The sequence below is a fragment of the Symphodus melops genome, assembly GCF_947650265.1.
Source record: "Symphodus melops genome assembly, chromosome: 12".
NCBI classification, from domain to species: Eukaryota; Metazoa; Chordata; class Actinopteri; order Labriformes; family Labridae; genus Symphodus; species Symphodus melops.
This window is the reverse complement of record NC_136702.1, coordinates 25,337,659-25,347,658: the sequence shown is the minus strand read 5'-3', so window position 1 is coordinate 25,347,658 and position 10,000 is coordinate 25,337,659. Positions and strand designations below refer to the sequence as shown.

Sequence of the window (10,000 nt, the reverse complement as noted above, 5' to 3'; positions counted from 1 at the left end):
CACGAGCACGCACACACTCTCTCTCTCACACAAGCTCGTACACGAGCACACGAACACACACTTTTGTAAGTCGTACCTGTGCAGCAGGTTGTTGATCGTTGTCTCCTCTGTGTGTGTGTGTGTGTGTGTGTGTGTGTGTGTGTGTGTGTGCGTGTGTGCATGCGTGTGTGCGTGTGCAGGAGTGGTCGAGTGTATGGCTGCAGGAACCATCGTCCTCGCTCATAAATCCGGCGGTCCCAAGCTCGACATCGTGGTCCCCTTTGAGGGCGGACAGACCGGCTTCCTGGCCGACAGCGAGGACAGCTACGCCGTTGCCATGGAGACCATCCTGGCTCTGTCTCCTTCAGCCAGACTGGAGATGAGACGAAACGCCCGGCGCTCCGTGGAGCGTTTCTCTGACCAGGAGTTCGAGACGTGTTTCCTGTCTGCCACGGAGACGCTGATGAGTCGACTGGAGCGATGAAGACGAGCCAATCAGAGACGAGGACTTTTATTGTTTATTTCACGAGTAGAGCTGAACAGGAAGTAAAGAATAACCACAAACACACAGGAGCGACGTGCATGTGTCGGGCTCCCGAGTGTGTCCGTCTTCAGCTGTTTGTTTTCCATGTTAAAAACAGAAGAAGAAGAAGCTGACAGGAAGTCTCCTTCAAACTAAAAGTCCTCTTTAAGTTTCTCTAGGTGAAGATATTTGAGATTTCAAAATAAAACAGAACTTGGTGCGTTTACTTTGAGTTTGATGAGACGTTTGGAGACAGCTTCCTGTTCGGCTCACTGATCCGTTAATTAGACGTTTAGAGTGAGGAGCTGAGAAACTGCTCGACCGCACAACGACAGAAACTGACGTCTGTAAGTTTCCTGATCAGGTCGTCAAAGTGTCGACTTTGAGATCAAATGTAAAAAAAAAGAGAATATATGATTATTTCATGTCGATTTATCTTTAACTCATCGTTGTCCTAAAACCAGAATAAAAAATGTCAGTAAGATTCTAGTAAAATCCTCCGGTTCTGACCCACCAGGATGGACTAAATACATGTCGCTCGTTTGTCATATTAATGACTGAAAACAGATTGGTGGCGTTTTATATGACCAGGAATTATATTGTTTCAAATTCTGTTTCCATGACGACCCTGAGTTAGCCAACAGTTCCTCCTCCTTCGGTTTTTACGATAAGCGAGACTAAAACAGATTCTAGAGACGGTCCCGACGACGCATGACCCTGAAAATGTTCCTTTAAACTTAAACCAGGACGTGTTCGCTCAGAGCGAGCGGCGTGGACTTGATACTGACGTGGCGTGTTCGCTCAGAGCGAGCGGCGTGGACTTGATACTGACGTGGCGTGTTCGCTCGGAGCGAGCGGCGTGGACTTGATACTGACGTGGCGTGTTCGCTCGGAGCGAGCGGCGTGGACTTGATACTGATTCCTGAATCGATGTACTCGTTTAAGTCTGTGAAAGTTCTGTGGGAACGTTAAGAAGCACTTCACGTTCAGAAGAAGGCCAAAGCTTGTTGTTGTTTCACTTCCTGCATTCCTGTTGGTGGCGAGGAGACGTGTTGGTGTGTAAGATATGAAAGAGCTTTTATTTTGAAAGAGATGTTACTATTTAAATGTGTCTGAATGGAGACGACGTTCACTGAGGAACTGAATTCACTTTTCTGCAATAAAAACAATCCTCAAACTCTTCCTGTTTATTGTTGTTTGCTGCCACCCAGAGGCCAGACACAGAACTACATCAACCAGTTCACATCCTCTTAAAACCAGAACTCACCTGCTCCATCACCATGCGTCTGATCTTCATTTCTGGTAAAGTCTAAACCAGTGAGTCTGTTTTCTGACGGCTCATATTCATTAAAGGTCACATGATCTCCTCCTCTTCTTCAGGTGAAATCAGTGTCCTCGCTCCTCTTCATCGTGTGTGTGAAGTGTGTTGTTGTAAATCCACTCTGATCCTGTATTTGATCATGTCTATAAACCCCTCTATTTCAGCCCTGCTCAGAACAGGCTGTTTCTGTGTCTGTAGCTTTAAATATGTAAATGAGCTGTGTCTGACCACGCCCCCTCTCTGGAAGGGCTCGGGACAGTCCTTCTGACTCTGAAGTCTTGTCTCATTCCTCTCAGTGTGGACTCAGTGGGACGCTCCAGCTGCTGAAGGTGAGTTAGGTGGTTTGACGCTGTGTGTCGTCACACTGACCGTCAGCTCCTTCAGCCTCAGACGAGACGTCACCTGACTCCTTCACCTCCGTCTCAACTTGTTGATGGTCTGTAACTCCTCCCCCCTCCTCCGAGCTGCTGTCCTCCATCACAAACAGATTCTTCATGGAGTCGGCCACCGCCTCCCTCAGCTCGTCCTCCGACTCCTCAAAGTTTCTGATGACGAACAAAACAAAGAGTCAGAGTTGAAGCTGAAGGAACCACATGGTGGATGTGTCTGAAAGTGCTGACTCACGTGTCGTCATCGTCCGACCTCGGCTCCAGACGTTCTTCATCCATCTCCACATCAGAGTCCTCCTCGTCCTCGGACTGTAAGTCTGAGAGGAAGGACACGTGTTTAACGACCCGTCATTACATCGTATCTGTCAAGTTAGAGAAGTCGGACCTTCAGCCGCTGAGTCCAGAGTCGATGTTGTGAGTTCAGCCTCGGCCAGAGCGTTGAGCAGCGTGTTGGGGGGGCCGTCAGCCCACGCCCGGCGCCCTGCTGCCTCCTCACCTGAGAGGGGGCGGAGACAAAGGTAATGGTGACAGATTTACAAACACATATTTAGAGCGCTGAGCGTCATGTAACAGAGACGGGCTCGGGCGCCGGGTGGCCTAGCGGTTATCGTGTTCTTTAACTGCACCTTCAGTGTCTCCGGCCGTGCTGTCGGCGGAGCACACGTCCATGTTGCCAAGCACCTCCAGCAGAGTCTGAGGACTCCTTTGGCTCCACCCCCTCCTCGCCTCCTCTGACCAATCCCTGAGCTTCATGTCCTCTCCCTGCTGGAAGCTCAGAGTCTGGTTCAAAAGGTCGACTTCCTGTCAGGGGAGACGGGGACAGACTGAGAGAGACAGAAAGACAAGAAGAGGAGAGACAGAGTTTGAACTTACCTCCTCATCTTCCTCCTCGTCCTTCGTCTCCTCGTCCTTCGTCTCCTTGTCCTTCGTCTCCTTGTCCTTCGTCTCCTCGTCCTTCGTCTCCTCGTCCTTCGTCTCCTCCTCTTTCTCCCCCTCAGTGTCCTTTTTCATCCCCTCTTCATCTAACCGGATCTCAAACATGATCCCTTTCTGCAGGAATCAGAAGTAAACCTTGGTCTTTAGTTTTGACCCCTCACTGTCTCTGAACCAGTGAGCAGATACATCATCACTTTAAAAGCCTCTGATCGTTACAAACACAACACAAGTGTTCTCTGACCCACACTGGACCTAGTTTGACTCTGGTAGTAAAGACAAGCGAGTGTCATGTGTTCAGGTCTGTGTGTCTGGCTCGAGGTGTTCCCTGTCTGACTGACTTAAAGGTTCTGGGTCTGAGCTGGACCTTCAGGTGGATCTCACCTTGTCCCTGTGTCTCCTCTGGTCTCTGTTGTCCTCCCTGATCTGCTTCAGAGCTGCTTCCACGTCCTGCAGGAAGTGTCATGTTAAACAGACAGTCTCAGGTGTGTCTCAGCTGATGTCCTGTCAGTGCTTACCTGTGCAGGTGAGGCTGCTCTCTGCTGCTCTCCTCTGTCTGCACAGGGTTCAGGCTGTCTGGGTTTGTCCACCACGAAGGTTTCATGTTTGTGTTGTGGCTGAGCCTGGAGGAAAGGAAAACTTTAAACGTGAATCCTTTTCAGGCTGTTGCCGTGACAACGACCTCTTCACATCCTGACAGCTGTCAATCAAAGCTCCTTTAAAGAGTCTGGAGCCTGTGATAACATCAGTTCACTGACCCTCAGTTTGCCTTGTCTGACTGTAGAGTCTCAGTCTGTCTGACTGTAGAGTCAGTCTATCTGACTGTAGAGTCTCAGTCTGTCTGTCTGACTGTAGAGTCTCAGTCTGTCTGACTGTAGAGTCTCAGTCTGTCTGACTGTAGAGTCTCAGTCTGTCTGACTGTAGAGTCTCAGTCTATCTGACTGTAGAGTCTCAGTCTGTCTGACTGTAGAGTCTGTCTGACTGTAGAGCCTCAGTCTGTCTGACTGTAGAGCCTCAGTCTGTCTGACTGTAGAGTCTCAGTCTGTCTGACTGTAGAGTCTCAGTCTGTCTGACTGTAGAGTCTCAGTCTATCTGACTGTAGAGTCTCAGTCTGTCTGACTGTAGAGCCTCAGTCTGTCTGACTGTAGAGTCTGTCTGACTGTAGAGTCTCAGTCTGTCTGACTGTAGAGTCTCAGTCTGTCTGACTGTAGAGTCTGTCTGACTGTAGAGTCTCAGTCTGTCTGACTGTAGAGTCTCAGTCTGTCTGACTGTAGAGTCTCAGTCTGTCTGACTGTAGAGCCTCAGTCTGTCTGACTGTAGAGTCTGTCTGACTGTAGAGCCTCAGTCTGTCTGACTGTAGAGTCTCAGTCTGTCTGACTGTAGAGTCTCAGTCTGTCTGACTGTAGAGTCTGTCTGACTGTAGAGTCTCAGTCTGTCTGACTGTAGAGTCTCAGTCTGTCTGACTGTAGAGTCTGTCTGACTGTAGAGTCTCAGTCTGTCTGACTGTAGAGTCTGTCTGACTGTAGAGTCTCAGTCTGTCTGACTGTAGAGTCTGTCTGACTGTAGAGTCTCAGTCTGTCTGACTGTAGAGCCTCAGTCTGTCTGACTGTAGAGTCTCAGTCTGTCTGACTGTAGAGTCTCAGTCTGTCTGACTGTAGAGCCTCAGTCTGTCTGACTGTAGAGCCTCAGTCTGTCTGACTGTAGAGCCTCAGTCTGTCTGACTGTAGAGCCTCAGTCTGTCTGACTGTAGTCTCAGTCTGTCTGACTGTAGAGCCTCAGTCTGTCTGACTGTAGTCTCAGTCTGTCTGACTGTAGAGTCTCAGTCTGTCTGACTGTAGTCTCAGTCTGTCTGACTGTAGAGCCTCAGTCTGTCTGACTGTAGTCTCAGTCTGTCTGACTGTAGAGTCTCAGTCTGTCTGACTGTAGTCTCAGTCTGTCTGACTGTAGAGCCTCAGTCTGTCTGACTGTAGAGCCTCAGTCTGTCTGACTGTAGAGCCTCAGTCTGTCTGACTGTAGAGTCAGTCTGTCTGACTGTAGAGTCTCAGTCTGTCTGACTGTAGAGTCAGTCTGTCTGACTGTAGAGCCTCAGTCTGTCTGACTGTAGAGTCTCAGTCTGTCTGACTGTAGAGTCTCAGTCTGTCTGACTGTAGAGTCAGTGTTGGTACCTGTGCTTCAGCTCGGTGCCTCATCTGTCTCATGTCCTGGTGATACTGCCGTCTGATGAGGTCCAGCTGACGAAGGTACTCCTGCACACACACAACGAACGCAGACAGAAAGGAAATACTAGAACACAAAGTATGGAGGTACGGAGACTTGATTTAGAAATCCGTGTCCTGAGGGTCCGACCTGCTGTCCGTCCGGCCTCCTGTCCTGAGCTGCAGGTTGGTGATCACGTCGTCCCTCCTCCTGTTCTGGACCTGCAGGCCTCCTCCTCTCAGCCGTACACGGACGCAGACCCTGGAGGTCAATAATAACAGTCAGAACCCTTCAGGACATGGAGCGAGAAAGCAGCGAGTACACCCGAGCCCTTCCAGAGAGGGGGCGTGGTCAGACACAGCTCATTTACATATTTAAAGCTACAGACACAGAAACAGCCTGTTCTGAGCAGGGCTGAAATAGAGGGGTTTATAGACATGATCAAATACAGGATCAGAGTGGATTTACAACAACACACTTCACACACATGATGAAGAGGAGCGAGGACAGTGATTTCACCTGAAGAAGAGGAGGAGGTCATGTGACCTTTAAACAACGTTACTTCTCTTCACACCTGAAGAATCATAAAGTAGTGGAGGGATAAATGTGTTTGTACCCACCAGCTGTTTCTCTGCTCTCAGTTTGTACTGGTTGGCTTCGTGTCTCCTCTGCAGGTATTCATTACGAGCTGCAGCCACACTGAGCAACACAAACAGGAAGACACAAACACTTCATATTCACTGACCAGCCGCTTCGTTACGTGTTTGAGACAGGAGGGGGGCGGCGTGTTGTTGTTCACTTTAAAGCTTCACAAACGTGGAGTTACCTTGACAAGTGTCTCTAATTGACAGTTTGTCTAATTACTCATCACAAATATCTAATTACACTTATTTTAAAGCCTGTTAATATAAATGTTTACAGTATTGATCTGCAGCTGTTGGTGCTCGCTCGCTCACATCTGGTACGGCTCCACAGACGGGGCTTCATGCGGCTCCCTCTCTCTCTCCAGGTGAGGAGGAAGCACGTCCTCCCTCCTCCTCCTCTGTAAGGCGTCCAGCTGGGCGTGGTAGTGCTGGTACTGGCTGAGCGGCTGCTGCTCGCTGAACCTGCAGCCAATGAGGAGAAAGAGGAAACAGGTCTGTGACGTGTTCTCTAACTCGAGGGTGGGTGTTGTTGGAGTGACTCACCTGTGGATGTCTCTGTGTGCAGCTGCTCTCTGATGAAGAGGCTGAAATCATAAATAAACACACACACACACACACACACACACACACACACATGATACAAGAGTCCAGAGAGAAGAGGCAGAGTTACTGCAGGAACATTTCATGAGGAACACAAAGTGCTTCCTGACCTTTGACCTGAGACACGTGTCAAACCATCAGTAAATATTCTGGTGCTGTTTTATCACTCTGAACTGAAACAGGGGAGCTGCTTCCTGCCTCCTGATCTTTAACCCTCTGAGCGCCCTCGGATGTCTCCATGCCGACACTGTTTCGGTCACTACCTGTAGCTCATGTCCACAGTTGAAGGTTGAAACTGATAAATGGACAGCTTAAACTTAAAATACATCTAGTAACACGTTGAATCACTTCCTCACATTTCAGTGGTAGGCCATCTGATCTAATCTTTGTTTGTAACTTCTCTATGTTGTGGTCTCCTCTGGACTTCCTCTTTGCATTAAAGGCACTTTAATAAGAACAGCATGTTACTGTGAAGTGTGCAGGGCTGCAGGCTCGGAGGGGGGGGACTCTCCACTCGGGTTTAGCAGGAACTTTCTTCACAGCTCTGGACTTCTGGATCTTCTCTGGATTACAGAAAGAAAGAAAACAACACTGGTTTCACTTTGACTGTTTCCTCCTGTGTGAAGGTTTAGTCGGCTCTTCCTGCTTTTGTTCTTCAATCTGTCGGAGATTAAAAAGAACTCTGACGAGCTCATCTTGGGTTTAGTTTATTATTCTAAGACTTAACGTCGTTTAAAACATGTAGAAACATCGTGAGCTGTCAGACAAGTGATGAATGAGGAGAGGAATCCAGAAGTAAGTCACTATGAAGCAGACGGGAGAGGAAGAACACACACACACACACACACACACACACACACACACACACACACACACACACACACACACACACACACACACACACTTTGTGTTCTGGAGTAACAAAAACACAAACTGTGCCAAAACATTATGCTGTTACAGGCCGACCAATCAGGAGCCAGCAGGAGAAGGTTCTGTTTCCTGCAGGTCCTCACACGTTGAAGGAGAAGAAACTATGTGCTCTCTGTGAACGACCACAGGGGGGCGCCAGAACCCACTTAACACCAAACTGATGGTGTTTAAAAAGAATCTTTCTCTTCCCCTGCTGAGATGATCGTTTCTACCCGTGTTACATGTAACATGTGTTTATATGTAACATGTGTTTCTGTGTTTACATGTGTTTATATGTTTACATGTAACATGTATGTTTACATGTAACATGTGTTTATATGTTTATATGTTTACATGTAACATGTGTTTATGTTTACATGTAACATGTGTTTATATGTTTACATGTAACATGTATGTTTACATGTAACATGTGTTTATATGTTTATATGTTTACATGTAACATGTGTTTATGTTTACATGTAACATGTGTTTATATGTTTATATGTTTACATGTAACATGTGTTTATATGTTTATATGTTTACATGTAACATGTGTTTATATGTTTATATGTTTACATGTAACATGTGTTTATGTTTACATGTAACATGTGTTTATATGTTTACATGTAACATGTGTTTCTGTGTTTACATGTAACATGTGTTTATATGTTTACATGCAACATGTGTTTATATGTTTACATGCAACATGTTTATATGTTTACATGTAACATGTATGTTTACATGTAACATGTGTTTATGTTTGCATGTAACATGTGTTTCTGTGTTTACATGTAACATGTGTTTCTGTGTTTACATGTAACATGTGTTTATATGTTTACATGCAACATGTTTATATGTTTACATGTAACATGTATGTTTACATGTAACATGTGTTTATGTTTACATGTAACATGTGTTTCTGTGTTTACATGTAACATGTGTTTATATGTTTACATGTAACATGTGTTTATATGTTTACATGCAACATGTTTATATGTTTACATGTAACATGTATGTTTACATGTAACATGTGTTTATGTTTACATGTAACATGTGTTTCTGTGTTTACATGTAACATGTGTTTATATGTTTACATGCAACATGTGTTTATATGTTTACATGCAACATGTTTATGTTTACATGTAACATGTATGTTTACATGTAACATGTGTTTCTGTGTTTATATGTAACATGTATGTTTACATGTAACATGTATGTTTGTATGTTTGCAGTGTTACCTGCTGTGTTCGCTGTTCGTCTTTTAGCCGCCTGAGACGCTGCTGCTCCGTGTCGATGCAGAACTGTGTGACTGAACTCCTCCTGCATCACCTGCACACACACACACACACACACACACACACACACACACACACACACACACACACACACACACACACATAAACACATAAACATCTCTTTTCCATTTCATTACTGTTTTTGTTCTTTGTGCAGGTGTTTATGTTTGCTTTGTGCAATGCATTGTGGGAGAAAAGTGATGGATGACCCAGGTGAAGCGTCGTTCTGATGAAGTTAATAAAGTTGATACTTCGAGTGCTGCAGCTGACTGAGCTGTCACTCTGTTCACCTCGGGAGGTTTGGAGAAGTTGGGACAGAAAACCCGACACACACTTCTGTGGTTAAAGAGCTCTGAGTGGTCAGAAGCTCAGGTCCATTACCCTCTGTTTGTGTTCAAGGTCAGACTGAAGGTGACTTCTTCAACAGTACCTGTGGGTCCAGGTATTTGCAGATAAGCTTCTCCAGGAAAGGACGCCTGAGCACAGAGCTGACTGAAGGCCGGTCTCGAGGGTTCACCTGAGAAGACAGACCAGGTCAAAACATGGCGTGTAAAGCTGTCAACATGGACGACACGAGCAAAGTACTGACGCTGTCAAAAGACAAAACTCAGATCTCCAGTCAGATGAAGCAAAAGTCCTGAGACTTTGTGTAATGTGTGCATGACATGTGTTTGGGTAAAGTGCACATTGAAGTGTTTGTGTCTGCATGTAAACAAGCATCAGTGTGAGCTGCAGTCATCAGCCTGAAACAATGAAGCTTCCTCCTCAGCTGCTCTGCCAGCTTCCTCTCATGTTTCCTCTCTTCACTCGTTTGTTGTGCAGCTTGAACTCAAAGACCTCCGAGAGCAGATCAGAGAAGAAGTCAAAGTCCTCTCGAGCTGCACCAGCAGACCCTCTTTGATCAGTTTCACACTAACTGCAGAGCGAGCTGGTCCAGGACATGAAGCATCGTGGCGTGTAGGAGAGGCTGCAGCAGGTAAGACCCGCCCCCCCCTTACTGCAGCAGACTGAGACGAGTTAGAATCCCTGGCACACACACATTACAACAACAGACGTGTCATCAGACGTGCTGAAATGAACATGGTACTAACTAGCTCCTCCCACATTCACATCCAGCCGCTGTAGATACAGTGTTGAAATATTCTGACCTTGAAGAGCTGGGTGACCAGGAGGCGGAGCTCGTAGGAGTAGCGGGCGGGTAAAGGGTTGTA

At 46.7% G+C, this 10,000-nt stretch overlaps 2 protein-coding genes across 4 annotated transcripts in view; one reads left to right on the top strand and one right to left on the bottom strand.

The window, feature by feature from the left end:
• The window catches only part of LOC306832412 (GDP-Man:Man(3)GlcNAc(2)-PP-Dol alpha-1,2-mannosyltransferase-like), a 4,302-nt gene extending 2,620 nt beyond the window's left edge, over nt 1-1,682 (top strand). For both annotated transcript variants that reach the window (XM_079357070.1, XM_079357071.1), the window contains one exon: nt 180-1,682. In XM_079357070.1, coding sequence (XP_079213196.1) covers nt 180-463 — 284 coding nt within the window. In that variant the 3' untranslated portion in view covers nt 464-1,682. The remainder of the gene's footprint in view (nt 1-179) is intronic.
• The window catches only part of LOC306832402 (plastin-2), a 36,055-nt gene that overhangs the window by 17,422 nt on the left and 8,633 nt on the right, over nt 1-10,000 (bottom strand). Inside the window, exons 9-24 of one of the 2 annotated variants that reach the window (XM_079357053.1) lie at nt 9,938-10,000; nt 9,220-9,306; nt 8,733-8,823; nt 7,054-7,148; nt 6,529-6,569; nt 6,298-6,447; nt 5,962-6,040; nt 5,492-5,602; nt 5,311-5,391; nt 3,664-3,768; nt 3,530-3,595; nt 3,086-3,262; nt 2,839-3,013; nt 2,598-2,708; nt 2,448-2,529; nt 2,193-2,368 (exon numbers count right to left, since the gene is read on the bottom strand). The exon at nt 9,938-10,000 is cut by the window's right edge and continues 51 nt beyond it. In XM_079357053.1, coding sequence (XP_079213179.1) covers nt 2,193-2,368; nt 2,448-2,529; nt 2,598-2,708; nt 2,839-3,013; nt 3,086-3,262; nt 3,530-3,595; nt 3,664-3,768; nt 5,311-5,391; nt 5,492-5,602; nt 5,962-6,040; nt 6,298-6,447; nt 6,529-6,569; nt 7,054-7,148; nt 8,733-8,823; nt 9,220-9,306; nt 9,938-10,000 — 1,690 coding nt within the window. Of the gene's footprint in view, nt 1-2,192; nt 2,369-2,447; nt 2,530-2,597; nt 2,709-2,838; nt 3,014-3,085; nt 3,263-3,529; nt 3,596-3,663; nt 3,769-5,310; nt 5,392-5,491; nt 5,603-5,961; nt 6,041-6,297; nt 6,448-6,528; nt 6,570-7,053; nt 7,149-8,732; nt 8,824-9,219; nt 9,307-9,937 lie in introns of those variants that run through there. The other variant, XM_079357055.1, reaches the window with a different exon arrangement.